This window comes from Styela clava, chromosome 10 (genome assembly GCF_964204865.1).
Source record: "Styela clava chromosome 10, kaStyClav1.hap1.2, whole genome shotgun sequence".
In the NCBI taxonomy this organism is placed as follows: Eukaryota; Metazoa; Chordata; class Ascidiacea; order Stolidobranchia; family Styelidae; genus Styela; species Styela clava.
The window spans coordinates 6,990,776-7,016,660 of record NC_135259.1 but is presented as its reverse complement, the minus strand read 5'-3'; the positions used below and the strand labels follow the sequence as shown (position 1 = coordinate 7,016,660).

The 25,885-nt window shown below is 34.7% G+C and overlaps 2 protein-coding genes, 1 long non-coding RNA gene and 1 pseudogene across 3 annotated transcripts; 1 reads left to right on the top strand and 3 right to left on the bottom strand.

Annotated features, from left to right (window-relative positions):
- Positions 1 to 1,096: 1,096 nt before the first annotated feature.
- LOC144428124 (uncharacterized) lies at positions 1,097 to 2,589 on the bottom strand. The gene is made up of 3 exons (XR_013478109.1): positions 2,466 to 2,589; positions 1,591 to 1,641; positions 1,097 to 1,315 (listed from the first exon to the last, which is right to left on the bottom strand). It is a non-coding gene; the product is annotated as an uncharacterized LOC144428124 (long non-coding RNA).
- A 4,249-nt stretch (positions 2,590 to 6,838) lies between these two features.
- Positions 6,839 to 14,072, bottom strand: LOC120338071 (uncharacterized). Its single transcript, XM_039406003.2, has 8 exons — positions 13,921 to 14,072; positions 11,994 to 12,044; positions 10,802 to 11,746; positions 10,589 to 10,722; positions 8,628 to 8,704; positions 7,886 to 7,954; positions 7,507 to 7,590; positions 6,839 to 7,308 (listed from the first exon to the last, which is right to left on the bottom strand). Exons 3-8 carry the CDS (start codon positions 10,907 to 10,909, stop codon positions 7,187 to 7,189), a joined length of 594 nt encoding a protein of 197 aa, XP_039261937.2. The 5' UTR covers positions 10,910 to 11,746; positions 11,994 to 12,044; positions 13,921 to 14,072; the 3' UTR covers positions 6,839 to 7,186.
- A 4,725-nt stretch (positions 14,073 to 18,797) lies between these two features.
- Positions 18,798 to 20,603, bottom strand: LOC120341762 (general transcription factor II-I repeat domain-containing protein 2A pseudogene; annotated as a pseudogene).
- A 2,168-nt stretch (positions 20,604 to 22,771) lies between these two features.
- Positions 22,772 to 25,839, top strand: LOC120337369 (uncharacterized). Its single transcript, XM_078117179.1, has 4 exons — positions 22,772 to 22,880; positions 23,100 to 23,200; positions 23,383 to 23,509; positions 24,743 to 25,839. The coding sequence occupies exons 1-4, from the start codon at positions 22,772 to 22,774 to the stop codon at positions 24,775 to 24,777; spliced, it is 372 nt and encodes a 123-aa protein (XP_077973305.1). The 3' UTR covers positions 24,778 to 25,839.
- The last annotated feature ends 46 nt before the right edge of the window (positions 25,840 to 25,885 follow it).

Here is a 25,885-nt window from a genome sequence, read left to right as displayed (position 1 = left end):
TATTTTTAATATGATGACGAAATAACTAACCACTGATTACTCATCACTGACATCGCGGATTGAAGTAAAGCAATATTGTTGAATTATATTAAATTTGTCCAGTGTTTATTACTTAAAATTTGAAGCAAAAAATATGAGCCAATTGTTCTAGCGAGATACAAAAAATCCATTCGTTCAAAATGTTCAGATTAATTGAACAAACTAAATTTTATTCCTAGGTTTTTGAAATATACACGGGAATAGTAAAATTTTGAAGAATTTTTATAAATTGTTTTTGTTTTACTCTGAGTAAATAATTAAATTATGGTTATTTCTAGATATAGACTATATACGGCATTTTCTTTCTTATAGTGAATATTCAAATATAGGGTTAAATATCTATAAAGTATTCAGATTCCTTATACTGGAAAATACAGTATATTATTATATATGATATGATATATGGATATATTATTGTGGTCTGTGGTATGGCGCATCACTATTAAGCGTTAGAACTACGCATGCCATCACACCTCTAATAAACCTGCGTGGATTTACTAATCCTGTGCCGTAATGTGAGTCACGTAAACGCTGGTCGGGAGGCCAGAAGGAGGCCCATTGGGAACCAGGGTGGTGTGTCCGAGTGTGTCCCACCATAGGGGCAGAGATATGCTCAGCCATGGAACGCCATAGTATTAAGTAGGTCTATTTATTTGCTTTCCTTTTTCCCCGGGATAAAGTTATGATATGAAATTGGACCTGGGGGAGTTGGAACTAAAATTTCGTCATCTCAGTCTTCTGGTGGTAAGATTTGTGTTGCTAGGGAATTAATTAGTCGCCGAATAAAAACAAACTACATTCACCCCTCATTGCATCAGTTCCGCAGTGTCAAATGAATGTGCAGGGTATAAGCTCAAGAATGCAAAAGAAAAAGTGTCCCAATTTTAGCCACTTTCCCCTATATATCATGACTATTGGATTGAATTTCGGATCCGAACAGTTCATTCCCACATGATTCAACAGTCCATCATTACACCTGGTCGTCCGAAATATAAATAAATCTAACTGATACAACCAGCTTAGCAAGCTTTATTTTTGTTTTAAATACTCCGTTTATAAAATCTAAGAGAGCATACATGTTCAACATTCAAAATTGATGATCAGATCTGCGTAATAGACACAAATTGATAAAATTATTTCCTGAATATTTCTTCTTTAAACACTCTTGTTAAGTTCATAGTTGTGATATATAATATGTATTATATATATACGCGAATTTGATATTATTTGATTTTCTTCGATTCTAGATTGTCCTCTGGCTCCAACTCGGCTTCATCTAAATAAACAATAGTAATAAGGTTTAAAAATTTAATAGATTTAGCAAAGATGAATGCATTTATGCATTTATAAATAAACTTGTAAATTGTCGTTAACAGAAAAGTAAGTTATACTTGTCAGAATCAAGTTGATCAACAAAAATAAAACTTCAGCTTCTATGCCCTTCCAATTTATTGAACTTTTTACGACTTCAATATCTGATGGCAAGACATAAAGTATGAATAAATTAGGATTAGTAAAATTAAAATATAGAGGTAACCACTTTCATCTTACCTTCGAATAGTGACAATTCTCTACTTTCGAGTTCATACTGATGCTTTTCGCCTAAAAATTTTGATAATTTATACCGACACATATTGAATTTTTATGAAACACTAGCAATTAGAAGCATATTAGTTTTTTTTTAAATAATGTTATGCCTTCATAGCCAAACGTCTATCATAGAAAATAAATATCGGCATAATAACTAATTAAGGAAAACATTTGAAAAATAAAACATTAGTTGATGTGGCCAACTGATTTCCAGTTGGACTTGACATAACCCATTGTGCAAGCAGCAAAAACTGGTATCTATCGGCTTGCTGACGATATCCGAAGGAGACAATAATTTAACGAATAATACTCCTGGAATATTGACACGATACCATTTTTTCAAGCAAATCCAATCTTCGAAGGGAAAATATCAAACCCTCTAACTCTCAAAATCATATCATAAAAATACCACCATTTATATCATAAAATTTAAAAAATATATATTTAAAAGAACTAAACTTTGTCAAGCTTCGCGTCAAAACTACGAAAAGAAAAATTGATGCTCTGCTGACCACAATCTATTACACAAGCTCTAAGATTTTTAAGTCAAGTCGAGTTAATTTTTTTTTTGACCCGTAAAAAGTCAATCATACGTAAATTACGAGAAAATGATAATTACACAGTTTCTTTTTTATATTTATCAATATATAAACACAGTTGATCGAGACAGTTATTCCATTATTAATCACTAATCATAAAAAATACAGCACACGCATACTAATATAAAGAAAATTATTGTACAAAAATTTTCCATTTTTGGTCATGTTTCTTCATTTTGCCATGTTTGTATGCAATGTACACATTTTTACGATAACGATAATAGTTAAAGTACTTACTGCCATCCAGCTTATGGGTATGCCGGGCAAAGCCATGAACTATTAGAAAAAGTTGAAACGATAGCAGTATAACAAGGCAGAAGTATATCGTCTTCTTCATCCTTTTTGTTTGCATACAATGACAATGTTATACACTTTATACTTGAATGTCTTAAGCATCAGCTGCTTCATACACGTGAAATATGAATCTAGAACGTGACTGAGGATATTTTATCCAGACGATGTAAAGCATGAATTCACAACATGATTGAAGTCTAAACATCTTGATATTATCGATATTTCTGGATTTTTTCATGTTGGGGAATCGGAGTAAAGACGTATTTGGCTATTAATTCCAAACACATATGTAAGTCTTGCTTGCTTCGAGTTCCACACAATTTGTTTCATTTATTTCAATTTTATAGTGTCAGTGAACCAGCCCGTGTACGTATGTTTTATTCACGTGACAATCCTAATCTAATCTTACACTAGATGTTTGGTCTTTCAATCTTGCTTATCAAAGGAAATGCGGGGAATTTAATTTAGCTCTAAAATAATTCGACCTCTTGTATCGAGCCTATCAGAGTAAATGCGGGAATTTTGTCTGACAAACAAATATCAAATTTGTAATGGAAAATGTTGAAATACTCGGTCTGAGTACTTTTCCGAATATGAAACGAATTCCTTGTGCAAAATTCCCGCGGTCTAAATTGTGATCGCGTGACTCAATAAACCATTGAGAGTGAAATAAAACCCGAGCCAATATAGAATGTCGTATAGAGAATACAATGTCATTAGTATTCTTCCTTATATATCAACAATGTCCTGATATTGCTTATCCACAAAACGGAGTCAGAGTGTTTCTCTCCGCAATGAGCTTCCATATCTCTGCAACCTCATCGACAGTGCTGCACAATGTGCTGCATCTTTTTTTTTTCTTAGGCCAAGTATGGGGAACCTCTGACTACAGCTCACAAGGTGGACCCATAATATTGTTTATGTGACCTGGCGCGAATCATTGCAATAAACGTAACAACATTTGAGTAATATAATAAATATGATCATGTTTACTTTAATTTAATCATTAATTCAGTGTAAAAAATGAAGTAGCAAATGCTTACGGAGTATGGACATGAATTTGACACGTGTGATTGTGCATGACTGCATTTAGATTTTTGAACTACTAATTTAAAACAGTAACAATCTTTCGAGCACGAACTGAATAAAAATGATCGACTCAGCATACGAGTACTAGCGCATTTATTCAGAGCACCATTATTTATAATTGAATAACGGGAAGGTGAAGAGATGTTTCTAATGTATTAGTCTCCTAATACTTTCATTTTGACTTTCATATTGAACATTAAACGTTTGAAACCAAATTAAAAAACTTTTGGAAGCAACTTTTGCAAGCGCCTTCAAATATTTTTACGCGGCTTACTGGATTTTGATATAGTTCATTTCTTTCATCGAAGAATCAAGCACTGATGTTCAGGGAAGCATGTAACGAAGTCTTCAAAACATCTTAACAATGTTTTGTCAGCAGGGTAAACGAAGAAGCATTACATAATATTTGTGATATTGAATGAATAATTTCCTGCTTTTTATGACTTGTTATGTTATAATTAAGTATTGGATGTAAAGCATTTTTTGTGGATTAATATTAACACCCTTTCATATCAATATTAAGTTGATAAGTTTGAAAGCATATTTATTATTTGAATTCTATTATAATTCTACATTGGAAATCGTATCGTCCTGTCCGTCGGGAATACAATTGTCTCCGACTTGATATTGCAACGGTAATATATATTAATATTATACACCAATTTGAGTTGTGATATCAATAAATTGAAAATAATGATTCGAGTATATCGGTCTTACTGATGAAATTAAATTGCATGAAAAATGCGCATTGTATTTTTTATATAGTGAAAGAGTGAAGAATGCATGACTCTGAAATTAAGAATGCTAACCTAAGTGGTGGAAACGCCAAATTATTCGAAAAAATGCCAAAGGTCCGACAAATTTTAGGAAGGACGAAATTAGTCATTTCCTGTGATTTGGTAAAGCGCAAAAGTGGACAGATGTTGAAGTGCGAAACTTAAAATCTTTATTGAATTTTGATTTTGAGTCTAAAATACAATTTTTGCTACCTTCCACCGCTACGCTATATACTTGTTAATTTTGGCGCTCCAAAATTGTGTGTACCAATATAATGTAACTAATTTTGTTAGCCTGCTTTACATCGAGTTGTGTAAAGGGACTGAAACCGTTGGGCATGGAGTATATTTACCTGGCTAACACAGACAGACCCCGAACTCGTAATAGAACTAAAATGAGAAAAATCGGAATATATTAATGGCCTAACCTAACCTGGTACACACACTACGGGGGTACCTTTTTATGGATGTTGATGTTTGATGGGTATATGACTATACAAATTTTGTTACATAATTGTCGATTCATTAGTAAATACACGTAAGACCCAAGTTTAGAGATAAATTTTTATTAAATTACTATCAGAAACACATACATCATAATTAAAAAGGCTTTCGTTTCGAAAAAAATATATATTAATTCAAACGTTCCCATCCAAAAGCTTTAGTTCCCCCTATTTTATCATTTCGAAGCGTTTCTTGCAGCCAAAAACAACACAATAAACTCAAGCAAAATAAAAGGCACTCAATATGATGATATCATGTCCTACAGGTGTTTTTATTTGATTATACCAGTCCATCGGGGTAGAAAAATATTAGAAATCAACGCCTTGTGCTATTTCGAACACAGAAACGGTTATTTTTTGAAAAGTTTCTGCGGTCTGAAAGGTCGAATAAACGTATCCACACAGTAAATGCTACGATCTTTGCCATCAAATTATGCTCGGGCCTTGCACGAAATTCATAACGTGAAAAGATTCGTCCATCGATGAAAATAGTTTATAACAACTTCACAATTGTTCTTATTATGTACAGACTACTTTTAGAATGTACAGAATGAACTGAAGAAATAACCAACTGAGCCAATGAAACAAGCAATGCGGACACTGTTATTACAGTATTTTTTAGCGATAATATTTAATTGTTGTAATGAAATACGGGTTGTTTGCCTCTTTCATACCTCTCGCAAGTGCCGACAATAACACTATTGAATGTTTTTGGCAATGGGAGAAACTTATTGAATTGTAACAAAAATGAAATAGGTTGTGCAAGAGTGAGAATACTTGGGATAATAATGAGGCGTAACGTGGAACGGGGAAGGGCGAGAAAAACGTCACGTATTACCCACGCAGCCGCGCATCTTTTACCATAATGTGAGGTGCTCCGAAGGTGGGTCTCGTGTACATTTTTGTAAGAAAACAGGTTTAATATCGTTAACTATTACCCATCCATTTTAAATACAGGGTATGTTGTATTAACAAGAATAGAACTTCCCTCATCTGATCTGCTATGTTATTATTGTTTTATAGCTAAATGGCTTCAAGAGTAGGAAATGTTCCTATTTTGCGATAGGTGTGCCACGAATATTTAAATAGCCAGTATAGTGTGCCGCAACATGAAAAAGGTTGGGAACCGCTGGTATATTGTGTCAGGTTGCATACCCGTACTACCTCGCTTTGGTTTCGTGTCCATAAATTTGAACATCATCTACTGTTTATTAGTGAAACGAGCAATACTGGAAATATCAGGTCGCTTGAAACGTATTGATACGCCAAATTCTTTGACTATGTAATGGTCTGCTCTATATCCTTATATCATTTAATGTACGACCTTTTTATAGGTGAGGTTTTCTATACATTTTGTTCGTACAATCTGTATTTTTAGTATGATGACGAATAAATGATCACTGATTACTCATCACCAGGGCTGAGAATTTGAAGGAAAACGCTTTAACGGTTAACCGAGACAAAATTTACCCGGTTAACCGCAGTGTGACGCTTGCCACGTTAAGTTATAATTTAAGCTTGTTGCGTGCCAATAGTTCCAAAGCAATTTCGTGTGATCTTACTGTAGTATCGCACGAAATTATTTATGAATCGAAATAGTTGTATGGCCGATCTACTGCAAGACACATATATGCATCGTTCTTCGGACATATGAGGTATTTTAGTAAAACCAGTTTCGTTATTACAGGTCATTTATGTGGCAAAGCTTTCAGTGTTTGATGTGCAGCTTCTACTTTGAGATATCCTAAAGAAAAACAGCTTTAACTGCGATCAGGAGCTTCTAGCTCTATCCGTTCGTGCGATGGGATACGCGTGCCCCATCAGAAAGTGTATTCAGCACGACCAGAAATGTTACAAATTCAAAGCGTTCCCCACTGCTTCCTAGAAATGCCAATATGCTAATACCCCTGCGACAGAATGCGCACTTATTGAATAGACGCCAATGCGATACATGTTGGACTATATATTTTACCCATAAACTACCAGGCCATGTATAATTGTATATTTAATGCAATCAAAAATTACCCTGCTAATAATATTCTGAATAAATGTAACAGTTTTCAAATTTCAAATGATTGTCACTATACATAGAATCCTAAATCTAACTTTCAAGATGTAGAAGAAAATGTAGTTTAATTTTACTGGAATATGCATACCAGCTTAAATGTTTTAATGCATTCGAGTATGCATTGTTAAATGAAAATATTCAATTTCATTATGTTTACCAATATCTCATGAGATACTATATATTATTTTTGAGATACTGGGCATATATATTAAATATTCAAATATATATTCAACATTCTGATAAGAGTAACCGAGTGGAGATTCCCAATCGATGCATTTCGTTGAAGAACGCTACAACATTCGTCACAGTCGGCGTCGGAGAGGGAAAATAGACCCTTATAATCCACTGTCCTGAAAAGATAGGTACTATCTTTATGCAAAATTCCTACCAAAGGTAACCTATCTATATTTAGTAAATTGATAAAATACAATACAATGAGGTAAATCTCGATCTCTTACAAGGTCATGCTTTAGATACTAGCAAGCACAGTATTTATTTGTAGTCATAAATCTCTTACATACATACACAAAATTGTTCAAAAATCTAACCTTGAAGCGTACAAAGTATTCCGGCTTGATAATTCCGATAATCACTGATGAACATGATTTCGTCTTTCTCAAGATCATCTCGAACTTCAAATAACAATCATTTGTAATGTTTATATATTAGGTAATGTGATCGTACGTGGAGTAAGAAAAGGTCAAATTAGACATTACTGGTATACTAATGTCACCAAACATCAAACTAAGATTGAAAAATTGGATTAACTTTCACGAAATGCTAGTAGTTCGTAGTAGTGCTAGTAGTATATATATATATCTGTTGAAATGTCGTTATTCTTCCAATTAACTGAAAACAAATTATTGAAGGAAAAGCAAAAATTCTATTCTATTTTAGTTATTGACATTCATTTATTTACAAACTAACCCAGGTTGTAAACCACAGTGTTCAGAGTTTTGTTTTCCAATTGAGCGTAGGCGTTCATCATTGTTACATCTAGAAAAATATCAAGAAAGATGAAACATTTTAATTAAAACTTATATTTGGTATAACTGATGAAATGCCAATTGCATGGCGTGAAATGATAGCGAATACTATAATTTCCAATGCATAAACGAGAATATCGGTCAGAGACCGAAGACTTATCGATAGAAAGTTAGGGGATCCCCCAAAACAGCGCTCGTACTCCATAGAGACACCTTGTGTCCCATCACTAATTAATTAATAACTCGCTGATTATACGACATAATTCATCCATATGATGAATGCACATGCAAAATCTGAAGCAGATTCAATCTCGCTTTCGTGAGATATCGCGTGCATCTAACAGACAAACAGACAAATACCTATCAACATACTTACCGATTAAAATCGATAGGTAACAATAAAGAGTTAATTTCGCATCACTTTCGCATATCTATCTAATTAACAAAATATCTTCACAAATACATTTGTCTTATAACAAAAATTTGAATCAACGTCAGAATTGGTTGTTTAGATTTAAGAACAACATGCCGATGGCATACGTGAATGTATGTATATGTCTAACCAGAATTTGCGTTGAAAAACTCCGCTCGGCGGACCAAATTCTATGTTTGGCAAAATTATCTTTGCGGATTTCCGTAAGGGTTATTTTACTTGGGTATTTGTCTACATATATCCAACTCACCGCCGTCCAATCGGGTTTCTTTAAACACTCCCGCTCGTTGACGAATCAAATGTGAGGTCCATTCGACGAATTTTTTGCTTAATATTTGTAGGTTAAAAAATTGAATAGAAATCAGAAGTATTTCACTATGAACAACATTTGGACAAATAGTCTTGTATGGCATGTGTATGTGACTCGTTCAAAAAGAGTATAAATTCTTTCATAACGAAATTGTAAAATTACCAGTTACATAGGATCGCATTTCACAGCCAGGTCAAAAATCGACTTCTATATTCTAATATAATGGTATAAATATTGAAGCCGGAGTTGTTATATCGACTTTAGAATTTTACTTTTAATCAACGTGTTCAAAACGAGAAAACAACTTAGAGCAGCTCTGTTACTACGATACGAAATGTTGCGGTCACTGATATATGATTTATCTCAAATGCACAACATGCTTCCAAACCATCCTATAGAGCAGGGGTTCTCAAACTTTTGGTGTTGCGGAGCCCCTGAAAAGGTTGACTATTATTCGCGGAGCCCCAAACGAAATGTTAAAATTGTAGCTTTCCGATAAATATTCCTGAGTAAGTTAAAAGTACTTAACTTGATTTAAATGCTAAACCTTTTTTTAATGGGGTTAATGCAAGTCTTAAATAAATCAAAATTTCAAAGATAAATTATATATACTCTTACTAAAGCTGTAAATTTGACACTTGACAAACATATTAATAAACTAGGGGTCGAATCTTTTCCCTTCTGACATTTTCGGAAGACTTAAAAGGCCGCTAATAACGTGCGCGATTGCATTTTGTTACAATCACCGATAGTTTTCGTCAGCATGGCATGTTTTTAAACATCTTTACGCCGGTGTTTATTCTCTCTAAATCAAAACTTTTCTTCGGCATATACATGTATTGTTCCACAATGAAGACGATAATTGCTTTTTTGTTCTCGTGGGGAATTATGAATTCAATGTGAAAAACATGTTACCATATAGTCATCGGCGACGAAATGCTAAAAATAATAATTAATAATAAAGAGGTAAATCCGCAACCCAAATTTCTTAATTGAAAAACGGCATTCTAAAATATTTATTCATCGTATATAGTAACTGCGAAATCGAAACACAGTCAATTGTGTGCGCGATTTATCTTTTTTTATTCTGAAACTACCGACGGAGCCGCATGCATTAAAATAAAGTCCAATCGTATTTTGCCCAGATCTTGTGATTTTTTAGACGACGATATCTTGCTTAATAATAATCTCGAGTGCAAAAGAACAAATCAAGTTTGACAAATTCCAAGATCGCAAAAATACGACTCCAATTTATTTATAGTTGGCAGTTTATCACGTATTTTATGAATTTTTAGAATAGTATTCTTTCATTTTAGTAATCCTAATAGTAATCTCGAATGAAACTCGAGTAACTATGAGTACAATTGAATTATTACGACAAGACACTTTAAATGCTCGCATCGGCCATACATTGAATATTTTACGCAACAGAAATCTCGTTATCCGTTTTTTATAATCGCAAAGAATGTTGCGCGGAAATTTCCGATTCAAATCTCCACCTCTTGAGAATCCTGGCTGCGCTCCAGCTTATAAATAATATTTTCATTTTTTAATTGCGCCTCTTTGCCATATTTCGAGGCTATATTGTTGTCACATTTTATCAAAGTTGTTATTGCTTCTTTGAACAGTTACAAAACTAGTCATTATTTTGAAAAGTAATCGAATTGCTCGCGGAGCCCCTGAGTTTCTCTCGCGGAGCCCTGGGGCTCCGTACGGAGCACTTTGAGAACCTATGCTATAGAGAAGTTTTTTCTAAGGAATCAAAAGGTATCAAACAAATAATATTTACAGTTACCTCTGTTCGCTACACATAGTTTGATAAACAGCATGCCCTGATTGCTAAAGTATGCAACAGATACCAACCGTAATTATAACTGTAAAATTTATAACAACGACTCTACCTTTCAGTGTAGCTTCTCAACACCGAGTCATATCCATTGCTAGTTTTTGTCATGCTCACAATTTCTTCACATTTCACATTATTACTAGCTGGATCATCTGTCTGAAGTCCAGTGTACCATTTTGTGTAAGTTAACTTGAGAAGGAAAGAAAAACGATGAAAAATATTTCAATGGAAAGTCGCGAAGTTTTCAGTGAATTATATTAACTCATACCTTGTCAACGTCGAGTTCAGGTACTGTCTCTGGAAGTTCACATTTAAGCTGAGTTGTGGACGAAAATAAATTCAAAAAAGATACCAGAAATATTATTACGTAATACATTTGTCAAATGTATATTTAATGATTTTTAAACTGGTAGGAAAAAACTAATCATCAGGGCTAAAATAAATAGGATTATGTAGAGAAATGGCTTTTAGACTAAACACAGCAGCAAGTACTTTAAACCTGTGGTCATTAAAAGGAGCATCATTCAAACTTGTGTTAAAACATTATAGATCGGTAGTTTCATAATTGTTCGCCTAATATTCTATAAATTCAAATTAAACAAACAAGAACATAGATAATGCGTATTATAAGTAACATGATGGAGAAAAAGAGCAATGCTCAGAAAATATGACGTCAACTCGCGCTGTTCTTGAAACGCCATATGAAAGCACATTAAATAGAAACGGAAAAATGGTGATAAACAACTAAAATCGTGCAACGCATATAGGTAAATTCTGGAATGATGGATTATTGTGAAATATTTCCACCCTAAAGTACGTGAATGGAAAGCAATCTTTCATAAGACTAGACAGTTAAACAGTTAATTTCGGATGCCTCACATGCCTCAAAAGTTCATTTCATTACGCTTGGCCGTCGAAAATACACACAAATAGAATGGGCACTACCAGCTTAGCAAACTTCATTTTAGTTTTGAATAGCCCGTCTATAAAAGTTGAAAACACCATATATATTTCAACATTTAAAATTGATGTTCAGGTTTGGGTAATGAACACACAATTGATATAAAGGTTTTGTGGAAATTCTTTCTTCAATACGATTGTTGGGGTTACAGTTATTGTAAGATGAATGTAGCCCGCGTGTAAACATGCTATGTTCGGTATTATTCGATTTTCCTCCCTTTTAGTTCCACCTCGTGTTTGAATTCGATTTCATCTAAGCAAAATTAATACTGGTTTAAATATAATGTATACAAACTTTTAAAGTACATAACTTAAACATATGAACAATTGTCGTCGACAAAGAAGCTACTCGTCAATCTACTAAAATAAACTTTCAATATTTACGTCCTTCTAATTTATTGGGCTTTTCAATGCTTAATTAAGGATCTGAAGTCGAGACATAAAGCAATAATGAAACAAAATTGGTATAGTTAAAATGCATATTAATCAATTTCATTTACCTTCAAATAACAAAAATCCTGCATTTTCAGGTTGATACTTGTTCACTTCGTCTAAAGATATTTAATAATTTATATCGTCACGCCCTGGTATTGACTTTTTATGAATCCCTAGCATTAGCAACATTTTCCACCAAAAGTAATGTTGTCCCTCCTTAATCTTATCTCAAAAATGAATGTCAACATAAATAAACTAATTGAGGTAAACAGTCAAAAGTAAAATTAGTTGATTTTACGAACATGATTTCCAATTGAACTTGATAAAACTTCTTCGAGAAGCACGAAGATGGCATTAGATTGCAAGAAGAAAGAAAATTGAAATGCCAAGAAAACACTCCAATGTATCAACCCCTCTTGCATCTCATTCACTTTGGTAATACGGTAAGGGTAATATATTATATGTATCATTTTGCCTACTTATCAAAAGAAACGTACAATTCCATATGCTCGTAACCCCATAAGTAATACAATTTGGTCCAATATAATTCAGTTTTAAACAATGGCATAATTTATCTTTAACCGGATCAGAAAGGTAATGTGAGTGATTGGTTGATTGGTTCCTCTTTTAATGGAGGGCGACTCTACTACTTTTTACCCCATTCAAATTCTTCCTATACTTTGAAAATTCTATCTTTGCAAAACATTTAAAGCTTATTTTGTGAATATTTTAGCGATTTACAGCGTGGATTTTTTTGTTTGACTATTTTATTTCGAAATATACTACCGCAACCAAAATCTGAAACTCTTCCAAAGGCAAAATGATCAACAAGGTATTTGATTTATGCCTCAATTACGACACTAAATCAAAAATTGGCAAATGGCAGTTGAAACAACCAAAACGGGTCAATATTACAACCAAAAATCTGTCTTGAAAATCTGTCCGAGTGAGAGTGTCTGAGAAGCTGCTAAATTTTAAATTGTTTTATCGCCGTTATGCTACTACTGTTTGATTGGTTATTGCTACAAAGATCAGGAAGTCGACATACAAGGAAATATTCATGGCCTTTAGCAAATAGAGACGACATATATATCTCAACACTTTGTTCCACAGCATTCCGCTTTCGATGAATTAAGACACCCACAACGCGTGTCAATAATCAGAACAGATTCGTCAAATAAAGGAATTTAAAAGACTTTTTAGAATGTCCAATCTTATTTACAATATATGAACTGAATTTGCGCTTATAGGACAAGTTCCATAAATGACAGTGTTTCAAGTGGCATTGATAATATTTTAGAAAATCATCAACAGTTTTCCAATGCATGCAGGAAAAAACGTATGGGATCTATTTATAAAGCATGACCGATCGTTATAGACGTAAATGAGTATATCGAGAGGTCAAATGAACTACAGAAAGGATACTGAGGGAGATATTTATGAGATATTGACCGCCATGAGATATTTAATTAAAATATTTGCAGATCGTCATATGGTTAAGCTATATTGGCATAATTCTTTCCTGAGTAGCAGCCGGTAATTTAGTGAAAATACTCCTGAAGGTATTACCATGTACATTTTCCAAGCGATCCCAATCTTCCAAGTGAACACCCTCCAGTCTTTCAAATTATATAACAAAAAATTAACTAATATTTATATCTTGGAAAATGAAGGACATATCTGAAGGATGTGAACTTTGTTAAGTTCAGCGGCAAAACTACGAAACGTTCTGATGATCACAATCTATTGACTTGTTAGTTTATGCACCGTTTACGGCACACGTGTAATGGGTTTGAATGAATGAGGTTTATTGAATCATTCTGAATTCAATAAGCACGTATGAAATAATGTAAATTTTGTAATTGTCAGAACCGAAGAAAAGAAGTCGAGTAAAGTTTTTTGTTCCGATCAGTGAAAGTCAATCGTACAAAAATAAGGAAATAATGATAATTACAAAGTTTTAAAATAACATATAACATCAGAAGTACTCACTTTCATCTAGTTCCTGGGCAAATCGACGAAAACTATCAACTGCTGAAAAAATTTGAAACGATAGCAGTATAACAAGACAGAAGTTTATAGCAAGCTTCATCCTTTTTGGTTGGCATACGAGCACGAATTAAAACGAATGCAGACAATGCTATACACTTTATACCTAAATGTCTCTCAAGCATCGATTGCTTCAAACGCATGGGAAATGAATTCAAATCGTGATTGAGGATCTTTTATCCCGACAGCGTGAAGCATGAATATTGGCAGCATCGGAATACAATCGAGGCTAGGAAATTCAAACACATAAAAAGCGAGTTTCACGCAATTAGTCCGTACATCATTCATTCCAACGTTCTTACTATTAGTGAACCCGTATGCAGTGTAAGAAATCGATTTGTAAATGTTTCAATCAAATGACAATGAGAATTTGATATTTTATCTTAACTGGCTGGCTGCGTTTTGATTTTGGGGTATTCGAAATTTGGGCATTCGACTTGGAATCCCTGGGAACATGCACATTTGAGTTAAATAATTTTACTGTTTTATCAATTTTTGGCGCTTCAGAAGTGTGTGTATACCAATATGAAGGTAACTAATTTTTTTCGCCTATTTTAAATCAAGTTGTGTAAAGGGACTCAAACCTATGGGCGGCTAACACAGACAGTTCCCGAACTCGTAATAGAACTAAAATAAGGAAAATCGGAATAAAATTATGGCCTAATCCTAACCTGGTACAAACACTACGGGAGTACCCAATTTTCTAATAGTCTCTATATTAATTTTATCGGTGAGATTTTTAATCTAAGAATATAATACACGCAACGAAGATTTTACTCGTTTTATAGACTTGAAAGCGGACCGTCGAGCAGCTCAGTCTTGACTCTTGACACGCAAGGAGTTCAAGAGGTATAACCAACCACGTAGCCTATACATAACATCCCTTCTAATCGCTCTAATCATACTTCAATGTATAATCTGCCATCCAATATACATACGTCAATGGAAAAATCCGTGTAAAGCAAAGTCACAGAGAAATATCACGATCCTTTCCAAATCCTTGTAGAAATATTTTAAACTGGATCGGTTCATGTATGGTATTCTGTGTGATTGATTGGGGTAGGTGACAGTCAAAAATCTGAGTGTTAGAACTTCAAAATATATATTATATACAAAGTACACTAAAATATTTAATGTTTTAAACTTGGTATGAACTACTGAACTCGAAATAAAATTATTAAGAAGATATCGACTCAACATAAAATGATTTACTCATGTTAAGTACAATATCTAAAATGATGGAATTTCCCAAGGATTGTGAAAACTCTTTTAAACGAAGCACTAAATATTTGATGTAATATCATAGATTAAAATCGCACCTTTTTCTTATCGTCGAATGAAACACGGACCGGACCGGACTCAATGAATAACAAACTTAGAGTATAGTCGAACTTTCAACGATGTGTTGCTTCTAATAATCATTGTCAGTATGAAATCTGAGATGTAAATGCACTGACGTTTGAGTTCTTAGGATGGAACTTTTGTTGACCCAAAGTATATATACATTAGAATACAGAAATTCGGGCAAACCCAAATATTTGTCATAGAGATGGGTTGCATATAGTTAAAGGTAATTAATTTTCCGTAAAAAATATACAGGGAGGTTTATATACAGAGGCAGCATCAAAATTTCTTGTTTACGGCGATAAAAACAATCCCAATAAATCATATATACATTGGCCGTCGTTGATCCTAACGTTGAATATTCAATTTGAAATGATCTTGTTTTTGTTTTGTCTGCAGACTTCACGTTTATAGACTTCGTGTCTTTTGATTTCATGAGACAAAAATTAAATATTCAACGTTAAGACCAACGATGGCCCGCCCATACATATACATTTATATAGTGCTGCTTGTTCAGGTAGCGCGACATAAACCATGGAGACTCAATCGCAGTTCTCGTTAATTAATTGCCCATAAACCATCGGGCCACACTTTAAACAGATACGTCTCGCACGGGGAAAAGTTCTCACGAATGCATTACCATACCACGATGGTGTGATTCTTCAGTGGTGTTTACCAGAATTGTTTTGTTGTCCTTAAAGAACTATACAATGGTTTAGTCTTAAAATAATTTCCTATATACCCCCCCCCCCCCCCCCTTCAAATTTTTCGAGACTTTAGACAGTTTTTGTTTTTGTTCACTACAGTGCGAGCAACTCCTCAATATTGAAATGATGTTTTTATTTTGTCTGCACATTTCACGTTTATATACTTTATTTTTTTTGCTTTCATGGATGAAGGATTGAATATTCAACTTTAGGATCAACGATGAAATAGTACGCGTTGCTCCCACTGTAGTGAACAAAAACAAAAAGAGTCAATTTTCTTGAGGCAAATCGCGTCAGACACTGACGTATGGGTCAGTGTTTAAATAAATTCTCTTGGGTCGTCTTTTCGAAAAAAATGTATTTTTCTATGTTCCTCAATTGTACATGTGGTAAGTATCGCAACGTGAAAACTTCTATCGGCCGCGCTACCAATTCCAAAACTCGCTACTGGCAAACAAGAGCGACTTTCTGATAAATGTTATAATTTAATCTATGAACATTGTTCCAAATACCGAGAAATTCCATTAAATTTGATCAACTTTGTTTCATTGAAATTTATCAGGTCGCAGAACGGTTATATAACTTCAGTTGCATTGGCTTTGAGGCTTAATTGAAAGTTTTCATTGCACAAATTATGCTTGTTGCGTGGCAATGGTTTCAATGCAATTTCGTGTGATATTATTGTGGTATCGCTCGAAAATACTCATCGATCGAGATAGTTGTATGGTCGCTCTAAGGTTTTTTAGGAAAACCGGTTCCGGTATCACAGGTCATTTATGTGACAAAGCTTTCAGTGTTCGATGTGCAGCTTTTACTTTGACATATCATAAAATAAACAGTTTTAATTGCAATCAGGAGCTACTAGCTCTATCCGTCCATACGATATGATACGCGTGCACTATCAGAGTATTAAGCACGACAGGAAATATTACAAATTCAAAGCGTTAATTCCTGCTTCGCAAAAAAACCAATATGCTAATATTCCTGCGACAGAACGCTCAGTTGTTGAATGACATTGAATAGAAGCCAATGTGATTAATCGTGAACTATATATTCTGACCAGAAACCGATTTCGAATTCGTCACAGTCAAATTTTCATAAACAGCAATACCATTACCTCAATTACTTTATTTAATTTTTTCCGAATTTGCCATGGGCTAATCATTTTTGACAAAATTGTACGTTAGAAACGTTATTTGTATCTGAGATGTCAGTTAACGGTCAAGATAATTTGTAACCGTTAACCATTTAAAATCGATTAACCGAATAACCATTCCCAGCCCTACTCATTGCGCACCGATGAAAAGAACGTTCATTTATAAGTCAAAAATACTTAAAATCTTAAGTCGTTTAACAAATGCTGTTTCTCCTGATGCCGTCAGCCACTAATAACCAGAAGAAATAAACCCGAATTACATTTAACGATTCTGGAGGTAGTATACCCATCATTAGTATCCCATGCTCTTGTCAAGGTACTTCCAGAAGTCATCCCGGCCGAGAACAGCAACATTATCACCATCAACATGAGAAGGCTCAATGTCCACGACATTAAAATAGAACTCTTGTTGGCCCAAAGTATATTTTTAGAATACAGAAAGTCGGACAGACCCAAATATTTGTCATAGATATGCATTGCATAGAGTCAAAGTCGATTAATTTTCCGTATAAAATATACAGGGAGGTTTTCAACATCAAATTTTTTTGTATACGGAAAATAACAACAATTTCAATGAGCTCAAATAATTGTATTCGATTACGAATCCTATATTTTGTGAACCTGAATATACAATCTTTTATATATTGGCCGTCGTTGATCCTAACGTTGAATATTTAAATTGAAATGATCTTGTTTTTGTTTTGTCTGCAGACTTCACGTTTATAGACTTCATGTCTTTTGATTCCAGGAAACAAAAAATGAATATTCAACGTTAGGATCAACGATGACACACATATATATAACACCTCTTTGAATTTCTCGGGGCTTTAGACAGTTTTTTTTCACTACAGTGGGAGCATTTCCTCAATATTGAAATGATGTTTTTATTCAGTCTGCACACTTCACGTTTATATACTTCATGTTTTTTGCGTTCATGAGACAAAAATGTAATATTTAATGTAAAGATCAACGATGGCTCATATATATATAAGGCTGCTTGTTCAGGTTCATTAGCGGACACAAACCATAGAGACTCGATTGTAGTTCTCATCAGATAATTGCCTATAAACCAACGGGCCGCACATTAATTACACAGATATGACTCACACTGGGCAAAGTAGTTTCTGACGAATGCATTACCAAATCACGGGGGTGTGCTTTTTCAGTGGTATTTACCAGAATTGTTTTATTGTCCTCAAAGCTAACCAGCAATGGTTTAGTCCGACATAATTTAATATATACCGTCTCTTTAAATTTATCGGTAACTTAGACTGTTTTTGTTCAATACAGTGGAACTTTTGAGGGTGTCTCGCGGGCCGCAGTCGGAGAGAACCCAAAAATGATCAAAACAGCGCGAGATTACTCACTTTACATATCGCCGGATGAGAACAGAAGGGGCCTAAGTCACATTTTTGGAAAATTGACTTTTTTCAATATTTTGGGGTTTTGAGCCATGCTCTACAACAGGGCTGGGCAATTATTTTTGCTCGAGGGCCACATTGCAAATCAAAATGCAGTGGCGGGCCGGATTAATTTGAGTCAACCCACATTGCGTTTTTTATTGTATTTTATTACACAATTGAATGAAACAAAATCTAATACAATTGTTATTTTTAATGAGACGTGTGTATGCTCTGCTGCGCCTTAACAAGTCCTTGAATGTCGGGTTCAATGGCAGACGTAGATATTCTCAGCAAATCAGAAAGATGTTCATCGGTGAGAGACGACCGAAATTTCGATTTGGTAAAATTCATTACTGAGAAGGTTTGCTCGCAAATATAAGTGGATCCGAAAAGAACTAGCATCTTTTGAGCATGTCTCCTTATGTTGGGAAAACTTTTTTTATTTAGAGAGGAATAAAAATCCAGAATTTCAGATGATTTAAATTTTTCCTGAAGTAAAGTGTCACACTGCAAATCAATAAGCTCGTGTTGTGCATCAGATGGTATGTTTTCAACGTTACTGGTGAAAGGAGAAGAGACCATACTCATTTTATTTTCAATTAATCGGAAATCTTCAAATCGTCTTGAAAATTCAGCATGCAGTGCATCTAGCATTGTAGAGTACTTTTGAAAATCATTTGCAGATGTGGTAGCTGTGTTGAGTGTGGGAAAATGAGCGAGATTATTGTTCTGTAATTGGCGTGAAAGAAACTGCAATTTCGTTATGAACGATTTCACCAAGCTGTGCATATTATGCACAAACAGTTTTTTACTTTGGAGTTTGCAATTCAACTCATTCAATAGAGCAGTGACATCAACAACAAAAGCAAAATCAGATAACCATTTCTTATCTGAAAGCTGCGGAATATCCTTGTTCTTTGTTTGACAGAATTCTCGAATCTCCTGCTGCAAGTCCCAAACTCGCTTCAGTATTTTGCCTAAACTGAGCCATCTCACAGTTGTATGATATCCTATGTCAGTGTGCTCATTTTCTTGCTCTTCCAACAGGGAAATAAACTGTCTGTGATTTAGTGCTCGAGACCTGATGAAGTTAACTAGTTTTGTAACAACATCAGTGACATGGCTTATTTTTAGCACTGACTTGCACAATACCTGTTGATGTATGATACAATGTAAAAACACTAACTGCTGCTTTGGGTCAATTTCATTAACTCTGTCTTTCATGCGCTTCAACAATCCCACATTTTTTCCTGTAAGATTTGGGCACCCATCTGTCGTCACTCCCGCCAATTTTTCCCATTTAAGTCCCAACTTATCCATGGATGCATCTACCTCGCTAAAAATATCTGCACCTGTTGTTGTTCCTTTCATTGGTCTTATAGCAGCTATTTCTTCAGTAATTTTGAAATCACAAGTAATTCCACGAACGAAAAGAAGCAACTGAGCAGTGTCGCGTACATCACAACTCTCGTCTAACGCTAAAGTGAAGAAGTCAAATTGTTTGACATAATGTAGCAACTGATCTCTTAAATCTCCTGCGATACACTCAACCCTTCTGGTGACAGTTCTTCTCGATAGCGGAACTTGTTTAAAAGCATCTGTTTTATCAGGACAAACAATTGCTGCCGTCTCTACTAAACATTCTTTGACGAACTCCCCTTCAGAAAATGGTTTGCTGTTTTGAGCGATTTTGTGAGCTATTACGAAACTGGCCATGACAGCTGCATCATTAGATGCATGGAGTCGTGTGAAAAAACTTTGCTGTTTTTCGAGCTTTGCTACCATACTCTCCGCTGTTTGCGCCATTTCATTATTACTTAGATTTTTGTATTTTTTTGCATGTTTTGTCTCAAAATGCCTTTTTAAATTAAAAACCTTAATAACCGCGACCTTCTCCTTGCAAACCAGACAAACAGCTATCCCATCGACTTCTGTGAATAAATACTTCGCTGTCCAACTTTTGTTAAAAATTCTGCATTCTGTGTCAACTTTTCTTTTCTTGTTTTCGGCTGACATTTTGCAACTTTGTAGATCTAGCACAGGTTTAGAATTGACGCTACAGTTCAAGTTACATAAATAAAAGGATAAACAAAGAATAAAATAAAGCTGGGCGCAATTCAACAATTTATCTACATACCACTACTTCTACAATATTTGAAACGCTGAGTAGCGCAGAGCTGACTAGCCTAACTGTATCCTTCTTAATTGGGACACGAATCAAAACGCGACTCATCGAAATTACGCGCGCAAAATTCACGCTTCGATTACTCTGCTGTTCAGTGATCACGTGCAAAAACAAGCGCTGATCGTTGCGACAAAGATGACTACAGATAGCAGTTGGTACTATGCCATGGTCTAATCTAAAATACACAAAGCTACCAAAACTCTTATTTCTATTACATTAATGAAATTTGCCCTCAAAGTATATTTTATATGTAAATAAAAAATGTAAGTGTCTTAATTTAGAAATCTGCTCGCGGGCCGGATGAAACGTTGCCGCGGGCCGGATGCGGCCCGCGGGCCGGAGCTTGCCCAGGCCTGCTCTACAAGGTGGTGGTCTTGAAATCCTGAATTTCTCAATAATAAAAATTTTAGCTGGACTTGGGCCTAAAATATTTAAGAACAGAATGGGCCTAAGTCCAGCTAAAATTTTTATTATTGAGAAATTCAGGATTTCAAGACCACCACCTTGTAGAGCATGGCTCAAAACCCCAAAATATTGAAAAAAGATAGTCCTAAGTTCCAATATGATGGGCATGGACATCCGAAATGAAATGTCTGAAACTTACATCCCTAAAAATTTGTTCAGTGCAACTTAGGCCTAAGTCACCTTGTTTTACCTTGCATCCCATACAAAAAATTTCAGAAGTTGTTGAGAACAGAATGGGCCAAAGTTTCTTATGGGGGTAAAAAAGCAGGAAGGAATTGAAGCTAAAGTGCCAAAAAATATTGATTACACAGACATTCTCATCCACATTAAAATAACCAGAGCTCAGGACTTTACTAAGTGTGAATATCTAGAAATTCGAAAATAAAAAAATTCCAAATTGTTTTTTGCGTTTTTCTCAAAACTCAAAATCGTGACTTAGGCCTGTTCTGTTCTCATCCGGCGATATATATATTTAGAAATGAGAGTTTGTCGTTCTAATCAGTTTTTTAGGGAAGATATTTAAAGCCTTTAGTTATTTTAAAATTGCCTCCCGTGAAATACCACGGTTTTTTTGAACCTTTTCTCGTGTTTTGTAATTTCGCTTCAAATTATATCCTTTCGTGACAGATATTACTTGAAACACACCAGACACTGCGGATTAACGTCGTTGTGGGTTAGGAAATACGTTTGCTCACAGTTCACCTCGGTTACCTTTTTTAACACTCATTGTATGATGAATTGTTATATTTGACTAATTTAATTACTTGTAGCGTAAGCAGGCCTGGTGCTATCGTCAAAGAACAACCAAGTCCGTCTAAGTTGGGATTCAGGACCACCCAGCTAAAACAAAACTGGATCGCGTGGCGCTAAGTCAGCTCTGCGGTTCGTCACTGCTGTCACATGGCCAACGCTTGAAAATAAAGGAGTCTTTTTACTAAAATAAAGGCACAAAACGTCCCTCCAAATGAGGTGTTACTTGAAGGCAGCCTAAGGTACCAAGACAAAAAGCGCGACCCATCTCATCGGCTTGGTCCTGTATGAACAAGACAATCGATTCTTCCTACCGATCGCAGGACGTCATTTCCATATTGGCGCCGTCTTGATGTTTATGAATACAACAATGATTTTAACGCATATGAATCCTGACATCGGTATCGGGAAAAGGGATATTCCAAGTTGAATTATTTTGAAAATAACTCAAAAATGTTCTGCAAATAAATACAAATATCTGCCAATGATTTAGTGCACGCTAAAATTGTCATGCAGGACGCGGTTTGGATCACCCTGTGTTATATGAAGACGATTGTATTGTATTAATCATACAATTTTGCGGCCATAAAAGCATTATACGCCGTTTAGTATTTGAGCATATCCTTGGGTGGCGAGATTTTACAATAATTACTTTTTTAAAAATTTGGGTTGGTTTAATAATAAATTAATACTTCATGTATTGATATTAGATGTGAAAGGATATGAGCGAATACCATTCTCAATACATTGCATCGGCTACGGACCTTAATTAAGTAACAAAAGTATGGGCCATCTTCGATCTCGGCACGGAACTACCGACGAGCTGCTCATAAAACACACACCTCATAAAATTAAAAAGTACAATGGAAACTGCAAACTCTTGAAAGAATGGAGTAATCTGATACTAGGTTGTTATGCAGACTTATATATCCCAAGTTTTCAAATAAAAGTATGTAAATTCTTCGGTGATGATCAACATTACGGTATGTTTTAATGATTTATGAATATTGTCACAATTACTGAAAAATTCAATTAAATTTGATCACCTTTGTTTCACTGAAATCAATCGGAAGGCAGAATGGCTATATATTCTCATGCGCATTCGCTTTGAGGCTCAATTGAAGGTTTTCATCGCGCAAACGAAGACTTGGAGAACATTATCAGTTTTGAAAAGATCAAAAAGAATAATTCGAAGAATTTGCACTTCTTCAAGGTAAATTGTGATTTCTTAAAACTATTTTACAATTGTATAAGATAACTATGAAGTTTGCGTAAAGACAATATTTTGTATTCTGCTACTCTCTACATTGTTTAATCACGTGAAAAGCAGCGAATTCCCCAAAACGCTCCAAATGATTTATTTTTGCTATTTTACTTTGCCATATTTATTTATAGGTTCCGCATTCCATCGTAATTGAAAACAACCTTATTAAAATGAAGTGTACTATTTCATCAATTGTTCGAAGAATCTCCATGATCATTTTGGTGTTTGCAATAAGCGCATCATTCATTCCAGTTGTCGGTAAGTACTTCCTAGGACCTAGGAGTTTGATGATATATTTGGGCTAAACAACGCTAACAAAATCTATATAATCAACAAAAATGTAGATTAAATATTTTACACCAAAATCAGATGAAATTAACTGCTGGATTGCGATTTTTGTTATGATGCTTTCCGATCGTACCCGCGGTATTTAACGTATATATATATGTAGGACAGTTGCCGTTTCCAAATGGATTAGGTATGTTACGCACTGTGTGTAAGTGTCTAATATTCATTCACATAAGAGCGGTTACATTGGGAGAACAATAACCTAAAAAATATTACATATCCTTGGTAAACAGCAAATATATAACACATACCTCTGCCGGCGACTGAGAACCACTGCTTTTCAATCCGAATAATCTATTTTTCTACGCGATTAGTTGACAAAAGCCGTAACTTAGAAAAGCAACTGAATATGAAATTCTGAGACCGGCTTACTCCAGCATTTAACATAGCAATAAACAGAATATATATATATAGGTGCATACAAGCTCTCTTCGATATAACGTATATGACCCCCAAATCTAATTTCCCCTGTCTAATTAGTTGGCAAACTTATAAAATGTCTTTTTTTATTATTTTGTTTTCAAACCCATTGTAGCGCATTTTGTATGGTTGTTTTCATAATGTTTTGATTCGCCAACCATTAGTCCTTAAGAGCACTTACGTATCTATAAAGGCGTATGCTTACGATCCATTCCGGGAGACGAGGCTTCTATGCCAATTTTATCCAATTAACGTTTTCCTTGCACTTTCTTGAAAAATTTACTTACAATACGATAGCAAAACCAATATTATAAATAAAATATTTTCTGCATAACTCGAAATTGTAGTTACAGAAGTCGTAAAGTGAGAAGATTGATAACGCGCGAACTTATTTATTAAACCACATCAACTTTATAAATACAACCAGTGCAATTAGTCGTAAGCGGTTACAATATTCAATGAAAGAACCTTCAACTATGTATTTCGGTTTTGAATTTTTTGTATCAGTGTTAACCTTTAGCTTAGGACCATGCACGAAATGTGTAATAATATGACTCGGGCCATTATTGGGATTTCAATATAATTGTGTTGCGATTAAAAAGTTAATAATAATAATAAATTGTTGGAAATACTACGATAACATTTCGAAAATGAACGCCATAAAACGAATGTCAATAGTCCAGCAGCCTCATTTTACTTGCTTAAATGAATATTTTTTTTCAGTGGGATTGAGAAGGTGGAAGTTAGCTCGTGGATAAACAGCAAACATTCTAAGGTAAATGCTATATAACTCTTCAATTCGTAAAAATAGTGTATATAGCAAGCTTAATCTAATTTAAGATACGCTGGAATATCAAAAACTGCGATTAACCTCTGAACAAGTAATTCAAAAATTTAAATATTGAGAGCTGAAAATATAATTTTCTGAGTAGGGGTTTAGGAATTGGAATCTTCGAACTCCTAAAAGGATATATAAATCGAATAAACTTTAAAGAGTTCCGTAGAGACGCAATTAAACTATCATGAATTGAATGAATAATATACAATACCCGGTACATTATGAGCATAAATTTAAAACAAAATTCCGAGGAATAACTGATATATATATGCTTGGTTATTCACGATTTCAGCTTGTGAAATGGCATAACAGTTCAATTACGTACTCAATTTTCGTTTTGTTTTTCATTCCAACAGAGTGCGCAAGTTACGTCACAAATGTTTTTAATTAACTGCGCACATAGATATTCCTCCTAAGTTGGTCGTTTGCTAAAATACCTTTTACAACATTCTCAAGCTAATGACTAAACAGTTTGCCAGGTGCTTTTAGAACCTTGCCGCATAGGTATGCTGACGTCACATTCAAAAACACATGGAAAACTCTCAGGATGTCACCACAGTTTTTTTGTTGGAATATGTTCTTATATTGGTCCTCTATCGCGTGAAGATTTGGGATCGCCCAATTTCTGTTGAATTTGAAAGTTAAATTTGTGCTGGTTGGGTATTATTGAATGGTAGAGTCACGATCGTCAATAATACTTCCTCGTTTCTATCTTTTTTGATCGTTTTACATCCGAATAAGTGGCTGGCCAAAGTCCTGATCTTTCCATGACCACGTTGCAGGCTAAACCATGCAGTGGCCCCAACCGCTGGTCCGCAAATTGTATTTTTGTCGGTCTGCGATGAGTATTTTGTTTCGCGAACAATTGTAATTACCGAATTATACAAAGTAACGTTGCCTCATTAAGTGATTGGGCTTTTGACAAGTATGATATTGATTGGCCGGCGGTGTCTCGGCCGAGTAACTACGCATTAAGTGTGGTGAAGTAGTTGGAGGGCCACAAAAAATATATATGCGGGCCATAGTTT

Excerpts from the sequence above, each read along its gene's own strand:
- LOC120338071 (XM_039406003.2), bottom strand. The coding sequence starts at position 10,909 with ATGTATTACGTAATAATATTTCTGGTATCTTTTTTGAATTTATTTTCG. Across the intron at positions 8,705-10,588 it reads TTGAGAAGCTACACTGAAAG|CAAAAAATTCGTCGAATGGA; the intron begins GTAGAGTCGTTG and ends ACAAATATTAAG. Across the intron at positions 7,309-7,506 it reads AATACTTTGTACGCTTCAAG|GACAGTGGATTATAAGGGTC; the intron begins GTTAGATTTTTG and ends CTATCTTTTCAG.
- LOC120337369 (XM_078117179.1), top strand. The coding sequence starts at position 22,772 with ATGGGCCATCTTCGATCTCGGCACGGAACTACCGACGAGCTGCTCATA. Across the intron at positions 23,201-23,382 it reads AGAATTTGCACTTCTTCAAG|GTTCCGCATTCCATCGTAAT; the intron begins GTAAATTGTGAT and ends ATTTATTTATAG. Across the intron at positions 23,510-24,742 it reads ATCATTCATTCCAGTTGTCG|TGGGATTGAGAAGGTGGAAG; the intron begins GTAAGTACTTCC and ends ATTTTTTTTCAG.